General features: G+C 27.5%; 1 protein-coding gene across 1 annotated transcript; it reads right to left on the bottom strand.

The window, feature by feature from the left end:
- Positions 1–2,553: 2,553 nt before the first annotated feature.
- Positions 2,554–18,604, bottom strand: LOC142233986 (uncharacterized). Its single transcript, XM_075305048.1, has 7 exons — positions 18,460–18,604; positions 17,026–17,649; positions 16,219–16,959; positions 12,740–12,846; positions 9,692–9,805; positions 7,193–7,744; positions 2,554–3,180 (listed from the first exon to the last, which is right to left on the bottom strand). Exons 1-7 carry the CDS (start codon positions 18,491–18,493, stop codon positions 2,875–2,877), a joined length of 2,478 nt encoding a protein of 825 aa, XP_075161163.1. The 5' UTR covers positions 18,494–18,604; the 3' UTR covers positions 2,554–2,874.
- Between the last annotated feature and the right edge of the window lie 1,030 nt (positions 18,605–19,634).

The following is a 19,634-nucleotide window of genomic DNA, read 5'->3' as shown; positions in this document are numbered from 1 at the left end:
TTCAGATATTGTCTATAGAAATAAAATTTTCAGAAAATTTTCTATAGGTCCGGATGACAGACACAGCCTGAGTAATGTCGATGGTGTCCATAACATTCCAAAATAAAAACGTTTTTGAAAGTTCAATTGGCATAATGTGAAAGGGAAATAAAATAGAAATAAAATTTTCAGAAAATTTTCTATAGAAATAAAATTTTCAGAAAATTTTCTATAGAAATAAAATTTTCAGAAAATTTTCTATAGAAATAAAATTTTCAGAAAATTTTCTATGGAAATAAAATTTTCAGAAAATTTTCTATAGAAATAAAATTTTCAGAAAATTTTCTATAGAAATAAACTTTTCAGAATTTTTTCTATAGAAATAAAAATTTCAGAAAAATTTCTATAGAAATAAAATTTTCAGAAAACTTTCTATAGGTCCGAATGACAGACACAGCCTGAATAATTTCGATGGTGTCCATAACATTCCACAATAAAATCGTTTTTGAAAGTTCAATTGGCATAATGTGAAAGGGAAATAAAATAGAAATAAAATTTTCAGAAAATTTTCTATAGAAATAAATTTTCAGAAAATTTTCTATAGAAATAAAATTTTCAGAAAACTTTCTATAGAAATAAACTTTTCAGAAAATTTTCTATAGAAATAAAATTTTCAGAAAATTTTCTATAGAAATAAACTTTTCAGAAAATTTTTCTATAGAAATAAAGTTTTCAGAAATTTTTCTGTAGAAATAAAATTTTCAGAAAATTTTCTTTAGAAATAAAATTTTCAGAAAAATTTTCAGAAAATTTTCTATAGAAATAAAATTTGCAGAAAATTTTCTATAGAAATAAAATTTTCAGAAAATTTTCTATAGGTCCGGATGACAGACACAGCCTGAGTAATTTCGATGGTGTCGATAACATTCCAAAATAAAAACGTTTTTGAAAGTTCAATTGGCATAATGTGAAAGGGAAATAAAATAGAAATAAAATTTTCTATAGAAATAAACTTTTCAGAAAATTTTCTATAGAAATAAAATTTTCAGAAAATACAATTTTCAGAAAATTTTCTATAGAAATAAAATTTTCAGAAAATTTACTAGGGTTAGGTTAGGTTAGGTTGAAGAGAGGAGTCGGATTTCTCCGTCTCATGTCATATGACATACACCTAAGCCAGAAATCGGCTTGTTGTGCACTCTAGTTTATAATTATAACCCCATGCCTATTTTAAGAATTCTGTGCTTTCGACGAATTCCTTAATTTGTTTTCATTTTACTCCCTTCAATCGGTTTAAATTTGGAATGTTTTCGACCCCCAAATGTTGGGACTAGTATCTTGTAAATGCCGGGCAGTGACACAGATAATGTTCAAGTGTCTCTTCGTCCTCTCCACATGCCCTGCATAAACTATCATTTATTACACCTATACGGTGCAAGTGTGCCCTGAGGTCCAAGTGTCCCGTGATGATTCCAATAGCCCTACTGATCGTACTCCTACTCTCCTTCAGTAGTTCTCTTGTTTTGTCTTCATTGGGATCTCCCCATATGATCTTCGTGGTCCTTCCGACTATTTACTATAGAAATAAAATTTTGACATTTTCTATAGAAATAAAAGTTTCAGAAAATTTACTAAAAATTTTGACAAAACTTTTTATAGACATAAAATTTTCAGTAGAAATAAAATTTTGATAAAATTTTCTATAAAAATAAAATTTTCAGAAAATTTTCTATAGAAATAAAATTTTCTGAAAATTTTCTATAGAAATAAAATTTTCTGAAAATTTTCTATAGAAATAAAATTTTCAGAAAATTTTGACAAAATTTTTTATAGAAATAAAATTTTCAGAAAATTTTCTATAGAAATAACATTTTCAGAAAATTTTCTACAGAAATAAAAATTTGACAAACCTTCAAAATAAGATTTTTTTTTTAAATTTGGTAGATTTGTGGCAAAATTTGTTTCAAATTTTGGTAGATTATTTTTGACACGAGTGGCAACCGTAGAATCAACCCCTGATACTACTCATCCGGGTAAAATTTGGTACGTGGCTCGAACAACTATGCAAAAATTGGTGCATAATTATATATAGGCCCCTTGTAAAGCGATTCCCAGATTTGGTTTACGAATTTCCTTGTAAATTGCGGTAGAATAAAAAGTACTTACATTTACTTATTACAGGCCTCTGTGTACCTTTCAGTGTAGAGGTTGTTGGCAAATTTTTCTGCATTCTGCTCAATTTTGGGCTAAGTTTTTTCTTATTCTATCTCGTCTCGTTTTTCCGACCGTCCGTCGTAGGTATTTCATTTCCGTAGCATGGATTCTGATTTTGTTTTTTCGTTGTGTGGGCCCACGATTTGCTTCCATATTTAAGAGTGGGAATATATGTCGAATTATAGACTGCTACTCTCGTTTCTATTGATACTTCTCGTTTACTAATAAAGTTCTTATTGAGTAAGTGATACATTAAGATATACACCAGCCAGAAGAAATTTTTGTTCATTTGTGTACCAGAACAGACATGAATATCTTGTTGTTGTGAGGAAATTCATATAAAAAAAAAATAAATTGAAATTAAAGGTCTAGGCAACGGTTGGATTTTTTTTATTGATTAATTTTAAGTTTTTTGTTTTAATCAAAAAAAAAAAAAAAAAAAAAATAAAATGATATCTGATCATTTTAATTTTTTTTAATATTATCAAGAATAATATTTCATACTATATATTTGTGAATAATATCTCTATAAATACTCTTGGTTACATTTTTTTGTTAGATTTAAATATTAAGAAATTCAAATTCTAAATATTTTTTAAAAAGTGGTCTCGCAAATTGATTGTTTCATTAAATTTGTTTTTCTGTTATAAAATATTTGTTTGTGTATAAGTGTTCTATAATTTAGGTAATCTCTTCTGGTTTGGCCAAAGCCTCTTGTTGCTCCACTAATCCACAAAATTTCCATTTTATTGATTGGCAATTTTCTGCCACATCATTAGAAACTTTCGTTGAAGCTTCAGTTTTAAATAATTGAGGATATTTAGTGAGTATGTTGTTCAAATCACCTTCTTGAAGATTATTGTATTGTGTAATTTGCTTAATGTATGACAGTATCGCTTGTATGGAAGCACCCAAGGGTTGTATAAGTAAAAAGGCTGTGGTTAGAGCAATCATTTTGGCATCATCCAAAGGCACAGATGAGGATGGCTAAAATAGAAAAAAAAATATATTTCAAAAAAATATATATTTTACAAAAACATAAAAATTAAATTATAAAAATTATAAACTAAAGGAAGTAAGAATTCTTCGGTTGAGCCCAAAGATTATAGAAGAGGAAGATGGGAGATTGGCTACTGAGCACATCAAACCATTTACCACATTAGTTTAATACTCGAACCAAACGCGTATACGACAAGTATGGACATAGCATTAAAATGCAAATAAAAAGAAATTATTTCCATAAAGGGGAAAATGTATTTTTTTTTTTGTTGTCTAAAATTTAACATTGTTTCATTAAGAAAATTAAATTTTTCATTTAAAAAATAAAAACGAAAAACAACTAAAAGTTTACAAACATGTATTAAACTAATCTGGTAAATACAACATTTGGTATGACGCAAGCCAATCTCCCATCTTCCTCAAATCTATAATCTTTGGTTGAGCCCATCTCCTTGAGTGGCATTGAAATTCCCCTTGGGGAATGTAAAAACAACTCGCAGTTAAAATAGACTGGAAGCTCAATACCATTGCGAATTTCTTAAAAACAAATACACATTTTGTGCCACTTTTAAGGTGGCACATTAATTTTAAGAAAGAAAAGGAAATTTTAAGAAAAAGTTTTTATGAAACCGACCCTTCGATTTGGGGTCTTGAGTGTCTATGGTTAGGTTAGGTTAGGTGGCAGCCCGATGTATCAGGCTCAGTTAGACTATTCAGTCCATTGTGATACCACATTGGTGAACTTCTCTCTTATCACTGAGTGCTGCCCGATTCCATGTTAAGCTCAAGGACAAGGGACCTGCTTTTTATAGCCGAATCCACATTGCAGTGAAACCACTTAGAGAATCTTTAAAACAGAAATGTCACCAGCATTACTGGGAGTGAGTGGCTGTACATCCCAATTTTATCCGATTTTCATGAATTTCGAAATCTAGAGGTATTTTGGGTATAAGTGGGCCGAATATGGTGTGCTTCGGTCCACATTTTGATATAGCCCCCATATAACCTGATCTCCCAATTTGACTTCTTGGGCACCGAAACTTCTAGACACCGAAATTTGTAATCTGATTTCCCTGAAAATCGAAACCAAATTTTTCATTGCCTATTTTCAGGCATCACCATTGTCCATTATGGTTTGAGAAGGGCAACGTGCTCAAAATTATAGTCTATTTTTTGGAACATCCGTAATTTTAACGGAATCCGGGGTTTAACTGCTACACAAAAATTTCCTTGCCTACTTTTAAGCGTCAACATTATCCATTATGGTTTAAAAGGGGAAAGTGTTCAAAATTATAGTATTAGACGCATTAGTTCTATTTTACGAAACATCTGTAATTTTAATTTCAGACGCCACCATTGCCCGTTATAGTTTGATGGGAAGGGGAAAGTGCTCAAAATTATAGATTATTTTATGGCATATCAGAAGTTTGAACGGCTTCTGGGATTTAGCAACTACACAAACATTTTCTTTGCATATTTTTAGGCATTACCATTATCCGTTACAGTTTGCGAAGGGGAAGGGTCCAGGGGTTGATCCATTTACCGCAGGGAACATCCTGATGTGTATACGAAAATTTTCTATAGAAATAACATTTTAACAAAACTTTCCATAGAAATAAAATTTTGGAAAAAATTTCTATAGAAATAAAACTTTGGAAAAATTTTCTATAGAAATAAAATTTTGGAAAAATTTTCTATAGAAATAACATTTTGGAAAAATTTTCTATAGAAATAATATTTTGACAAAATTTTCTATAAAAATGAAATTTGACAAAATTTTCTATAGAAATAAAATTTTGGAAAAATTATCTATAGAAATAAAATTTTGCAAAAATTTTCTACAGAAACAAAATTTTGAAATAAATTTCTATAGATATAAAATTTTGACAAAATAAAATTTTGCAAATAATTTTTATAGAAATAAAATTTTGGAAAAATTTTCTATAGAGATAAAACTTTGACGAAAATTTTCTACAGAAATAAAATTTTGCAAAAATTTTCTATAAAAATAAAATTTTGACAAAATTTTGTATAGAAATAAAATTTTGCAAAAATTTTCTATAGAAATAAAATTTTGGAAAAATTTTCTATAGAAATAAAAGTTTGACCAAATGTTCTATAGGAATAAAATTTTCACAAAAATTTTCTACAGAAATAAAATTTTGCAAAAATTTTCTATAGAAATAAAATTTTGACAAAAAATTTCTACAGAAATAAAATTTTGACAAAATTTTCTATAGAAATAAAACTTTACAACAATTTTCTGTAGAAATAAAATTTTGACAAAATGTTCTATAGAAATAAAATTTTTTTCTATAGAAATAAAATTTTTTTCTATAGAAATAAAATTTTTTAATTTTTCTATAGAAAATTTTGTCAAAATTTTCTATAGATATAAAAATTTTGACAAAATAAAATTTGAGAAATAAAATTTTGACAAAATTTTCTATAGAAATAAAACTTTGCAACAATTTTCTGTAGAAATAAAATTTTGCAAAAATGTTCTATAGAAATAACATTTTTTTCTATAGAAATAAAATTTTGACAAAAATTTTCTATAGCAATAAAATTTTGCAAAAATTTTCTATAGAAATTAAATTTTGACAAAAATTTTCTATAGCAATAAAATTTTGCAAAAATTTTCTATAGAAATAAAATTTTGACAAAAATTTTCTATAAAAATAAAATTTTGGAAAAATTTTCTATAGAAATTAAATTTTGGAAAAATTTTCTATAGAAATAAAATTTTGGAAAATTTTTCCTATAGAAATAACATTTTGACCAAATTTTCTATAGAAATAAAATTTTGACAAAATTTTCTATAGAAATAAAATCTTGCAAAAATTTTCTATAGAAATACAATTTTGCAAAAATTTTCTATAGAAATACAATTTTGCAAAAATTTTCTATAGATAAATATAAAATTTTGACAAAATTTTCGGTAGAAATAAAATTTTGCACAAAAATTCTATAATAATAATAAAATTTTGTCGTTGTTTTTTATTGCAGCTTAAAACCATACATTGACTAAACTACAAGTGTAGCTTAACCAACAGAGAAAAAGAATGTTTGTCAAATTTATTTGGGCAAAGCCCTATAGACTGCAAGATGGTTGGATGGACGCACGTTTCGGAATTAATACATTGCTCATCAGCATCCTCTACTTGCAGCAAAACTATCAACCAGTCAACTGAATTCAAATCGATGATTTGACAGTGGTATAGGAAAAGAGATATGTTTGTTTTGAATTTATTTCGGCATAAACCGGCTATCATACAAAACCTTTTTTCGGAGGGTTCAAGTGTGGTTCATTGTTGGGTTTAATGAACTGCCTGAATTTATTCTGATAATTGGTTGATAGTTTTGCTGCAAGTAGAGGATGCTGATGAGGAATGTGGTAATTCCGAAACGTGCGTCCATTCAACCATCTTGCAGTCTATAGGACTTTGCCCAAATAAATTTGACAAACATTCTTTTCCTCTGTTGGTTAAGCTACACTTGTAGTTTAGTCAATGTATGGTTTTAAGCTGCAATAAAAACAACAATGCTTAAAGAACAAAACCAACAATAACAAAACAAAAAGAATGAAATAAAATTTTGCAAAAATTTTCTATAGAAATAAAATTTTGATAAAAATTTTCTAAAGATATAAAATTTTGAGAAAAATTTTCTATAGCAATAACATTTTGCAACAATTTTCTGTAGAAATAAAATTTTGCAAAAATTTTCTATAGAAATAAAATTTTGAAAAAATTTTGATAAAATTTTCTATAGAAATTAAATTTTGAGAAAAATTTTCTATAGCAATAACATTTTGCAACAATTTTCTGTAGAAATAAAATTTTGCAAAAATTTTCTATAGAAATAAAATTTTGAAAAAATTTTCTATATACGGAAATTTTCGCTCTATTCTAAAATATATCAATTATGCAAAACGACGGCAATGATTAATCGAATACGTTTAACCGAATGGATAATGAAGATTGTTTATTATATTCACCTTGACTTCTGTGATCTGATCTTTCTCCAGTGGCTGACTTGCTTGAGGTTTTATTACCATCGATTCCTCTGGTAGATGTTTACCTTTGGGTTGTTTTGTTTTCAAATCTATTTCATTGGTGGTATCCTCCAATATTTTAACATCATCCTCATCGTCAGCATTACATTCATCATCGCCATCATCATTTCTATCCACATCAATATCAATAACCTCAGAATTATCTAAACGTTTGGGATCTGTTATAATCGGCTCAGTGGCTTGCATTATTTCACGATCTTTTAATTTTTCATTAGTTTCACGAATTTTAGTCTTTAAAAGCAATTGTTTAACTCCGGCCTCCTTCAAGCGTTTCTCCAACAATTCTATATGCTTGGCATCTTTTTGTTCACGCATTTTTGTTTGCAATAATTGGGTTTGCATATTGCGTATGGTCTCCTGTAGGACTTTCATTTGTTTTTCACGAAAATCGCTATTACACTTAAGGTCGGTACGTTCCAGACTCATTTCATTACGCATGGCTTCCAGTTGACAACGCAATGAATCATTCTCTTCCTAAAATTGAAAGTGGGAACAATATTAATTTTTTTGTTGAGTTAAGAAACCCGAAAATCTTATACCTTTAGATTATCACTGTCATAGCGTCTACGCTTGCTGTGGGATGTTGATTGATAATCACGATCCTCATCTGACATTTCCATTTCATCATCTTCGATTTGTATTGATCGCAGTTCCTAAACATCCACCATTACCAAAAAGAAATAAAATACGAAAGCCTTTAATTTTCAGGGGTTTTCCGTTAAAGAGTTTAGCAACGAAACAATTCTTACAAATGAAAATAAAAAATATTAGAAATTATTTTGTTTTATGGTTTAGAAATTTCTTAAATAAAATCCTCTTCAATTTTTTTGCGTGGAGTTATACCTTCCTTTAGCCTTTTTTTAGTTAAAGACATAGCCGTACTTACCTTTTTGTGATTTTTGTTTTGAAATCAAATATTTATTTGAGGCAGTCGATTTGGGTTACAACAAAGTGAACTTCACCTTAACAATTTTTCTTGCGAAATAAATATTTATCCAAAAATACTAAATGCCGAAATGTTTTTTTTTATTGTTTTTACTAACCGAAATACCAACAGATAGTTGTTTGTTTTTTTTTGTAATTATTTTTTTAAAATTAATTTAAAGCAATTAGTTTGTGACAATGAAAATATTTTTTGGTTTCAAAAACATTTAAAATGAGTATGTTTGATTTTATATTTACGAGTTTCTTAAGAGATGGATTAAAAAAAATAGGTAATGTTTGTGAAAAAAGAAGACAACGATTTAAGCAAACCATAGAAGATAGATTTGTAGTATTTTTTTTTTGGTTATACATTTATTTAAAAAAATGTTTATATACATTTAAATTTTATTAGCTATATTGTAATTGTTTTATTCTAAATTTCATTATTTAATTGACACAGATAGGCGAATTAGAAAAAAATATTTTTTTTATATATACATCAAATCGATATTGGTATTATACCCTGCACCACTCTGTAGGTCAATATTCATATTCTATACTATATCTGAAATCTTGCAAATTGGTTGATTTTTTTTAATTCTTAAGCGAATCATAATCAAAATATTTCCTCTATAGTCAAAAAAGTTCTTATCCGGCCTTCTACAAGGTGACCGATATGTAATGCAAAAACAAACTTCTATAGAAATAAAAGTTTGACAAAATTTTCTATAGAAATAAAATTTTGACAAAATCTTTTATAGAAGAAAAAAAATTGATAAAATCTTTTATAGAAATAAAATGTTGACAAATTTTTCTGTAGATATAAAATTTTGACAAAATTTTCTTTTTTGACAAAATTTTCTATAGACATAAAATTTTGACAAAATTTTCTATAGATATAAAATTTTGACAAAATTTTCTATAGATATAAAATTTTGACAAAATTTTCTATAGATATAAAATTTTGACAAAATTTTCTATAGAAACAAAATTTTGACAAAATTTTCTATAGAAATAAAATTTTGACAAAATTTTCTATAGATATAAAATTTTGACAAAATTTTCTATAGAAATAAAATTTTGACAAAATTTTCTATAGAAATAAAATTTTGACAAAATTTTCTATAGAAATAAAATTTTGACAAAATTTTCTATAGAAATAAAATTTTGACAAAATTTTCTATAAAAATAAAATTTTGACAAAATTTTCTATAGAAATAAAATTTTGACAAAATTTTCTATAGAAATAAAATTTTCTATAGAAATAAAGTTTTGACAACATTCGGGAGCCACCGTGGTGCAATGGTTAGCATGCCCGCCTTGCATTCATTTGTTTTTCACGAAAATCGCTATTACACTTAAGGTCGGTACGTTCCAGACTCATTTCATTACGCATGGCTTCCAGTTGACAACGCAATGAATCATTCTCTTCCTAAAATTGAAAGTGGGAACAATATTAATTTTTTTGTTGAGTTAAGAAACCCGAAAATCTTATACCTTTAGATTATCACTGTCATAGCGTCTACGCTTGCTGTGGGATGTTGATTGATAATCACGATCCTCATCTGACATTTCCATTTCATCATCTTCGATTTGTATTGATCGCAGTTCCTATACATCCACCATTCTATAGAAATAAAGTTTTGACAACATTCGGGAGCCACCGTGGTGCAATGGTTAGCATGCCCGCCTTGCATACACAAGGTCGTGGGTTCAAAAAGTTTTTCAGCGGTGGATTATCCCACCTCAGTAATGCTGGTGACATTTCTGAGGGCTTTAAAACTTCTCTAAGTGGTTTCACTGCAATGTGGAACGCCGTTCGAACTCGGCTATAAAATGGAGGTCCCTTGTCATTGAGCTTAACATGGAATCGGGCAGCACTCAGTGATAAGAGAGAAGTACACCAATGTGGTATCACAATGGACTGAATAGTCTAAGTGAGCCTGATACATCGGGCTGCCACCTAACCTAACCTTGACAACATTTTCTATAGAAATAAATTTTTGATAAAATTTTCAATATAAATAAAATTTTGTAAAAATTGCCTACAGGAATAAAATTTTGACAAAATTTTTTATAGAAATAAAATTTTCTATAGAAATAAAATTTTGCAAAAATTTTCTATAGAAAATTTTCCAAAAAATTTTCTATAGAAATAAAATTTTGCAAAAATTGTCTATAGAAAAAAATGCAAAAATTTTCTATAGAAATAAAATTTTGATAATTATTTCTACAGAAATAAAATTTTCCAAAAATTTTCTATAGAAATAAACTTTCGAAAAAATTTTCTATAGAAATAAAATTTTGACATAATTTTCTATAGAAATAAAACTTTGCAAAAATTTTCTATAGAAATAAATTTTTGACAAAATTTTCTATAGAAATAAAATTTTAACAAAATTTTCTTTAGAAATAAAATTTTCCAAAAATTTTCTATAGAAATAAAATTTTGCAAATGTTCTATAGAAATAAAATTTAGCAAAAATTTTCTAAGGAAATACAATTTTGACAAAATTCTATAGAAATACAATTTTGACAAAATTCAATAGAAATAAAATTTTGACAAAATTTTCTATAAAATGTTGGCAAAATTTTCTACAGAAATAAAGTTTTGCAAAAATTGTCTCTAGAAATAAAATTTTATAAAAATTTTATAGAAATAAAATTTTAACAAAATTTTCTTTAGAAATAAAATTTTCCAAAAATTTTCTATAGAAATAAAATTTTGCAAAAATGTTCTATAGAAATAAAATTTAGCAAAAATTTTCTAAAGAAATAAAATTTTGACAAAATTCAATAGAAATAAAATTTTGACAAAATTTTCTATAAAATGTTGGCAAAATTTTCTATAGAAATAAATTTTTGCAAAAATTGTCTATAGAAATAAAATTTTATAAAAATTTTCTATAGAAATAAGATTTTGCAAAAATTTTCTATAGAAATAAAAGTTTGACCAAATTTTCTATAGAAATAAAATTTTGACCAAATTTTCTATAGAAATAAAATTTTGACAAAATTTTCTATAGAAATAAAATTTTGCAAAAATGTTCTATAGAAATAAAATTTTAACAAAATTTTCTTTAGAAATAAAATTTTCCAAAAATTTTCTATAGAAATAAAATTTTGCTAAAATGTTCTATTGAAATAAAATTTAGCAAAAATTTTCTAAAGAAATAAAATTTTGACAAAATTCAATAGAAATAAAATTTTGACAAAATTTTCTACACAAATAAAGTTTTGCAAAAATTGTCTATAGAAATAAAATTTTATAAAAATTTCTATAGAAATAAACTTTTAACAAAATTTTCTTTAGAAATAAAAATTTCCAAAAATTTTCTATAGAAATAAAATTTTGCAAAAATGTTCTATAGAAATAAAATTTAGCAAAAATTTTCTAAAGAAATAAAATTTTGACAAAATTCAATAGAAATACAATTTTGACAAAATTTTCTATAAAATGTTGGCAAAATTTTCTATTGAAATAAATTTTTGCAAAAATTGTCTATAGAAATAAAATTTTGCAAAAATGTTCTATAGAAGTAAAATTTAGCAAAAATTTTCTAAAGAAATACAATTGGACAAAATTCTATAGAAATAAAATTTTGACACAATTCAATAGAAATAAAATTTTGACAAAATTTTCTATAAAATGTTGACAAAATTTTCTATAGAAATAAATGTTTGCAAAATTTGTCTATAGAAATAAAATTTTATAAAAATTTTCTATAGAAATAACATTTTGCAAAAATTTTCTATAGAAATAAAATTTTATAAAAATTTTCTATAGAAATAATATTTTGCAAAAATTTTCTATAGAAATAAAATTTTGCAAAAATTTTCTATAGAAATAAAATTTTATAAAAATTTTCTATAGAAATAAAATTTTGCAACAATTTTCTATAGAAATAGAATTTTGATAGAAATAAAATGTTGACAAAATTTTTTATAAAAATAGAATTAAACAAAAAATCTATAAGATTTGTTAACATTGGAATGACGCGATGACCGTCAGCTGTCGGACGAGCAGTTTAGAGATGATAGCTATCTGAAGAGTGTTGCAATACATATCAGCCAAACTGTATATATAGATGTGGATTAAATTCAATTTAATTCCGCAAATATAGCGAGATTATCAAGTTTACTGAGACTGTTGGTGGGTGGATGGAAAACATATTTTAAGTTTCAGATTCAAATACAAAATGGTACAACGTATTGGTAAATTAGTAAATGCAATATAATAAATAGTGGTTAAATGACATACCAGTGCTACTACTACGTACTACTACTACTACTGATAAAAAAAAATAATATGGCTAAAAAATAAAAATGCTAGCCATACAAAATAAAACAAACACCAATTAAAACAAAGTACAAAAACTATATAACAAAAACTATATATGAATTTCATAAAAAACAACAAAATGGGTGCATCAATATATAGTTTTTTTTTTTCGGTTAATAACAAGATGTAGATCCATGATGTACATTAATTATGAAAAACAAAAAGCTTACAGTTTTGTTTTTATTCTGCAGAATAATACATACCGTGGCCAACTTTTTCCATTGATCGATGTTTTTTCTTTGGGCCTTGGTGAAGTGATCCCAAACTTTTTTTTTCAAAGCAGCATTGAACACTTTTTCAATCTGAGTGACTGAATATATATAATATATTTATATATATAGGTATGTATTTGTATATAAGGCAATAAAGAAAAGGTTAAGAAGCGGGTGAATTCGTACGATATAAAATCTGAAAATTTTACTCCAACTGCATTACCGAAAGATAATGAATGAAAATGAAAATATTGGAGGGTATCACTCGGCGATTGTAATCACGGTTGCCACTAGTTCCAAACATAATCTACCAAAATTTGAAGAAATTTTTACCAAAAATCTAGCAAATTAAAAACAAGAAACCTTTTATTTCTATAGAATTTTTTTTCAATTTTTTTTCTATAGAAAATTGTGTCAAAATTTTTTTCCTATAGAAATTTTTGTCAAAATTTTATTTCTCTAGAAAATTTTATTTCTATAGAAAATTTTCTCACAATTTTATTTTTATAGAAAATTTTCTCAAAATTTTATTTTTATAGAAAATTTTTTTCATATAGAAAATTCTATTAACATTTCTTTCCTGTAGAATTTTTTTTCAAAATTTTCTTTCTATAGAATATACATAATCTACCAAAATTTGAAGAAATTTTTACCAAAAATCTAGCAAATTAAAAACCAGAAAGAAACCTTTTATTTCTATAGAAAATTTAAAAATTTTTTTTTCCTATAGAAAATTGTGTCAACATTTTTTTTCCTATAGAAAATTTTGTCAAATATTTATTTCTCTAGAAAATTTTCACAAAAATTTATTTCTATAGAAAATTTTCTCACAATTTTATTTTTATAGAAAATTTTCTCAAAATTTTATTTTTATAGAAAATTTTTTTCATATAGAAAATTCTATTAACATTTCTTTCCTGTAGAATTTTTTTTTCAAAATTTTCTTTCTATAGAACATACATAATCTACCAAAATTTGAAGAAATTTTTACCAAAAATCTAGCAAATTAAAAACCAGAAAGAAACCTTTTATTTCTATAGAAAATTTTTAATTTTTTTTTTCCTATAGAAAATTGTGTCAACATTTTTTTTTCCTATAGAAAATTTTGTCAAATATTTATTTCTCTAGAAAATGTTCACAAAATTTTATTTCTATAGAAAATGTTCTCACAATTTTATTTTTATAGAAAGTTTTCTCAAAATTTTATTTTTATAGAAATTTTTTTCATTTAGAAAATTCTATCAACATTTCTTTCCTGTAGAAAATTTTGTGAAAATTCTATTTCTATAGAAAAATTTTGTAAAAATTTTATTTCTATAGATAAATTTTGTAAAAATTCTATTTCTATAGAAATTTTTATCAAAATTTTATTATTCCATAGAAAATTTGATCAACATTTTCCTTTCCATAGAAAATTTTGTCAAAATTTTATTTCCGTAGAAAATTTATGAAGTACCTCTTAGTTGTAGAGGAATATTTTGTAAAGTTTATCAAAACATTCCTGGGTGGCGTTGGTTAATCACCTGATTTGGATGGTTACAGCGATAACAACCAAGGACAACATGTAATTGTGTCAACATGTAATTGTGTCTGTTTGGTCGATTGGTAGACTTCTTGATGTTTTTTGGTAGATTTTCCAAAATATCCCTCTCTAACAAAAAGGTACTCCACAAATTTTCTACGGAAATAAAATTTTGATAAAATTTTTTACAGAAATAAAAATTTGACAAAATTTTCAATAGAAAAAATTTTTGACAAAATTTTCTATGTGTAAAAAATGTTGACAAAATTTTCTATAGGATAAAATTTTTGATAAAATTGTCTATAGGAAAAAAACTTTGACAAAATTTTCTATAGGAAAAAATTTTGACAAAATTTTCTATAGAAATAAAATTTTGACAAAATTTTTTATAGAAATAAAATTTTGACAAAATTTTCTATAGAAATAAAATTTTGACAAAATTTTTGGTTTGGTAGGTTTTTTTTTCTCCTGATTTTGGTAGATTATTTTTGGCTCGAGTGACAACCGTGGTTACTTGTCTGATGTGTCTACACTGGCCATCGCCATCGACTCGGACTTTTTGAGGATTTGGCGGATATCCTCAAATTTCTAGCTGTAAGTGTACGAAGAATGATTAAAGACATTTACATCAGATCGCTTTGGCTTGATTTCCAAAAAAAGTAAAAAATCGATTTTGAAATGAAATAGAAGATTGTGAAAAATGAGACTTTTTATGACGTCTTGGTGATCAAAAACGACCATTTTAATAAAACTTTCACAACATTCAAAATCGTTCAGTAATCATTTTGGTAGCAAAATTTCCATTTTTCTTCTCATCTATAAATGATAATCGTGAATTCTTCACCCACCTTTTATATAAAAGGTAAAATAATAGAAAAAAATTAAACTAAAAAAGTAGACGCTCACAAAAACAATTATATTAAAAAATAAAAAACAAAAATATATTTGTGTAGAAGGAAAAAGGATCTAGGAATTATTTAAGGAATAACAGGTCACGACTACATGAAATTACATTTCATGGTCATTTCCATAAAAAAAAAAATATTTCAATTTTATAAATTTCCATTTTCAACAGCAACAAGTACACAATTCTAAAATGAGTTAAATGGATTTATGCTCCCTACCAAACATATTGGTACATTTACTCTTGGTGTGTACTCTTCTTCGTCCAATATCGTTAGTGTTAGTGTGTTACCCATTTATATTGGCTTTATAGGTATTCCCATTATCACTTATGGATGTAAAAAATGTTTACGATCGATCCATACGCAAGAGTCTGACCATTTTGTTTTCTTAGACCAAAAGAAGTTTGGTGACTTCTAATGGTTAGGAATTTGAATGTTACAAACCTTTTTGCGATAAAGGGGGGTGAGGGGAGTAACTGCGTCTCCTTTTCTTATTGTTTACATGTTTTTAGATCTAAAGTTGTTGTTCTTGGAGTGGACATTCAATCAATGGTGTATTGTGTGAATTACCTGGCTTGTATTTTTTGTTTTGCTTAAAGAATTGTTCGAGTATTAGTTTTGAATTTTTGTTTTACCTAATAATGCTAGTCTTAGTTTGACGCAAAATGTCCTGAATGAACTAACAAAATGAAAACTTGAATACATTGATTTTCAAGGGGGGGAGCAAACTAAAAAATTATGATCTAACAAACTATTACAAAACAAGATTATGAAGCAAAGAATTTCATGGCTCAAAATTGGCTGAGATGACAAATTCTTTGCCCATAATCTTACCCTATGATCCTAATAGAAATTTATGTAATTTTAGTTGCTTGTTTTACCATTTACCTCGACTAGAGCATTCATGCCGGGACCCATATACAATGCATTCACACACACACACACACACACTCACACTTACTAGTAACTAACATTGTGGCCCTATTAAATTTTATAAACATAAAAGGCAATGTCTCATTGATATCAAATTATTGGCAACTTACATTGGGCGGACATCGCTAGCATTTGTTTACGAAAACTTTCTCGGGCTTTACGCAAATCCTCCTCCAGAACTTGTTTGTCTGCTGTCAAACGTCTTACATGGGCATGGGTGCTTTGTATCATGGAATAGAATACATTGGCATTACGTTTGCTACAATCTCCTCGTTCCAGCCATACTGTCATTGTTTGAACTGCTTTCACAAAGGTTTCATTATTTCGCAAACTTTCCGCCACCAGAGATGCCTCATGCTCACTATAGTGGGGTATGGGTGGCGGAGATTGGGAATGCGAACGTAAACGATCCATTGACATACGTTCGGCATGTCTTTGTTCACGTTGTAATTGACGTTGTTTGCACTGATAATCATATTGATCATCTCTGGCCTGGGCATAGTCGACATGTAAACGGGCAAAAATAGTCGGTTGTTGATCACTATTGGCAGTGTTTAGACGTAGCCGATAACCACTCAAATAGATGGCCCTATCAATGGACTCTTCATTGCGAAAGCGTATGTGGCAAAAATTCTTTTTGGACATACGTAGAGTAGAGATTTCTCCACAGCTCTCAAATATTTCACGTAAAATTTCCTCTGTTATTTGTTCGGGTAGGCCACCCACAAACACTGTGCGACAACCAGGAGGTCTATCTCGTATTGTTGGTGGTGGAGCGCTGGGATTTGGGGGAAAAAGTATGCAACTATTTGTTTTAATGATTTCCTTGGCTGCGGGGGCCGGAGAAACATCTAAAAAAAACAAAACATTACATTCTGAACTCTAAGGGAATATATTTCTGGGCACACAATACATACCATTTGTTACCGGAGTTCCCATTTTACTAGCATCGCCGCCCATTGATCCAGCATTGGTATCTGTTGTTAGTGAACTACTAACAAAGCCACCATATTGTTGCATAACAGCCATCATAGCGCTCGATTCTAGAATATTATTCGATGTCGATTGATTTGCTGCACCACCACCACCACTTCCAGATGGAAAAAACATAAATGCTGGATTGATACCGGGAATCTGTCCAGTCAACAAACTATTTAGGTAAACACTACCATTGGCTAGATTCATAGAAGCCGTTTTATCTGTTGGAATTTTTACACCAAGCTCCACCAAAGACATAGGGGTAGATGTTGTCGTTTCATTCTCATCATTTTCCAAATCCATTGGGGCAGTGCCTTGATTGGGTTTCACTGGTCTGGCCGATGTGGGGCTGAGTGAACCTAAGATTGGTGCCGGAGGTGGCTCTGGTGTACGTCTAAGATTATTTTTCCCATTGAAATTGTTGCTTGTTGTTGCAGTCTGTGACTGAGTATTTTGCTGTGCTGACGAAGATGCATGACTTGTGGTGGTATTGATCATCGCTGCAGCAGCCAATTGATTGATGAAATTATTTTGTGGATTCATGGCATTGTTAAAGAAGGGTACTATAAAGATAACATATATAGGAAATATAATTCAATTTGGAAAATGTATGGATTTTTGTAGATATATTCTATATATGGAAGGCTAGGGAATCGTCATAGCCATGACTCTTCTGAAAATCAACAAAAGAAAATATTGTCAGAGTACGAAACTTGGCAAAAAAAAACTAAAAGGAGAGTTGACCGGGTAGGATTATCACTAGTTCTGGCACAATATGTAGTTTTAATGTAGAAAAAAATCGTGCCAAGGCAAGGCTTAATATCCACCCTATGATACTAAAGAAGTTGGCAATACTATGAAAAAAATAGCGAAACGAAAGAAATTTTTAGATTGTTTAGAAAGGAGAGAACAAAACACAGACACCAATAAATTTCAATATAAGAGGCAGTGTCCAAAAAAGACTGGTAAAGAGTACTCGATAAAGGAGGCATAACATGGCGACGAAAGCCAGATATAAGTATATGGGAAGACATTAGGCAAAAGGCATAGCATTATTATCCTATCGACTTTGATATTAACATTCAAAAATAATAAAGGCTACTGTATACCGAATGCTATCAGTGGAGTACTCCCAAAAAAAGAAAGAATTTGATAGGTCGATAAGACCAACTTTGTTTGCATCCAGGGCAGCAACTCCTCCAACTAGCACTTTGTCGAATCGCGGATCTAGCAATTAAGTAAATATAGAATAATTCAAATCTTCGTACAAAAAAAATTATAAAACCAAAATATGCTCCGAGCACCCAGCTCCCCTAATGCATATGTGCAACTTCCATATATTTTTTCGGATATAAATTATTAAACATACTTACATATATTTTCTAAATTGTTGTAATTAAATGCCATACTTTGTTCTCTCACGATGAATGGTCAAATTTGTTATGTTTGGGATTAAATATATTTAATTTTCATCACAATAAAAACCAACTAGAAAACCAAATAAGCCAGAGAGTAGTGTTACCAGATCGTTGGCAACTTATAATGTATTAGTATGTCATAAGAACGAAAATGTGACATGCATGATTTGCATAGGGATGAAAATACAATTATTAAGAAAGTACTAATAAGGTATTTTTTGTGCGAAAAAGTACTTTTCACTAAATTTCAACAAAAACTCCATTGGAAGATTATTTATAAAATTTTGACAAAATAAATAGAAATAAAATTTTGACAAAATTTTCTATAGAAATAAAATTTGGACAAAATTTCCTATAGAAATACAATTTTGACAAAATGTTCTATAGAAATAAAATTTTCACAAAATTTTCTATAGCAATACAATTTTGACAAAATTTTCTATAGAAATACATTTTTGACAAAATTTTCTATAGAAATAAAATTTTGACAAAATTTCCTATAGAAATCAAATTTTCTATAGAAATACAATTTTGACAAAATTTTCTATAGAAATAAAATTTTGACGAATTTTTCCATAGAAATACAATTTTGACGAAGTTTTTGACAAAATTTTCCGTAGAAATAAAATTTAAGAAAAATTTCCAATAGAAATAAAATTTTGACAAAATTTTTCATAAAAATAAAATTTTGACAAAATTTTCTATAGAAATATAATTTTGACGAAATTTTCCATTGAAATAATACCCTAACACTGAATACCCTAATACCTCATTCACATTACACTTCCAAAATCCACTTTAACTAGATTTCAACTGTCATTTGCCTTATAAATAAGGGATTTCAAATCAACTTTTAATAGATTTCGAGGTGAATGAGGTATAAGCCATGAAGGACTAATAGAAAACAGAGTACTCGTTTATCCAGGACATCTCCAAAAATATGCAACACTGTCATCAGCTGTTTAAAAACAATCACAGAAAAGAAGTGAAATTTTGCATTTTTAAAGTATCAAGTGCCCAAATAGTAATAAATATTTACTGCTGGGATTATTTATGACACTGTACCACTTTGAATTTCATGTTTTTCGATAAATTAGTCACAATAAATTGCTATTGTGAATCGAGAAGCG

Source organism: Haematobia irritans, chromosome 4 (genome assembly GCF_050003625.1).
Source record: "Haematobia irritans isolate KBUSLIRL chromosome 4, ASM5000362v1, whole genome shotgun sequence".
NCBI lineage: Eukaryota > Metazoa > Arthropoda > Insecta > Diptera > Muscidae > Haematobia > Haematobia irritans.
This window is presented reverse-complemented; position numbering and strand designations above follow the sequence as displayed.

Excerpts from the sequence above, each read along its gene's own strand:
- LOC142233986 (XM_075305048.1), bottom strand. The coding sequence starts at position 18,493 with ATGGCATTTAATTACAACAATTTAGAAAATATAT. Across the intron at positions 9,806-12,739 it reads AATGGAAAAAGTTGGCCACG|GAACTGCGATCAATACAAAT; the intron begins GTATGTATTATT and ends GTGGATGTATAG. Across the intron at positions 3,181-7,192 it reads ATCAGATCACAGAAGTCAAG|CCATCCTCATCTGTGCCTTT; the intron begins GTGAATATAATA and ends TTTCTATTTTAG.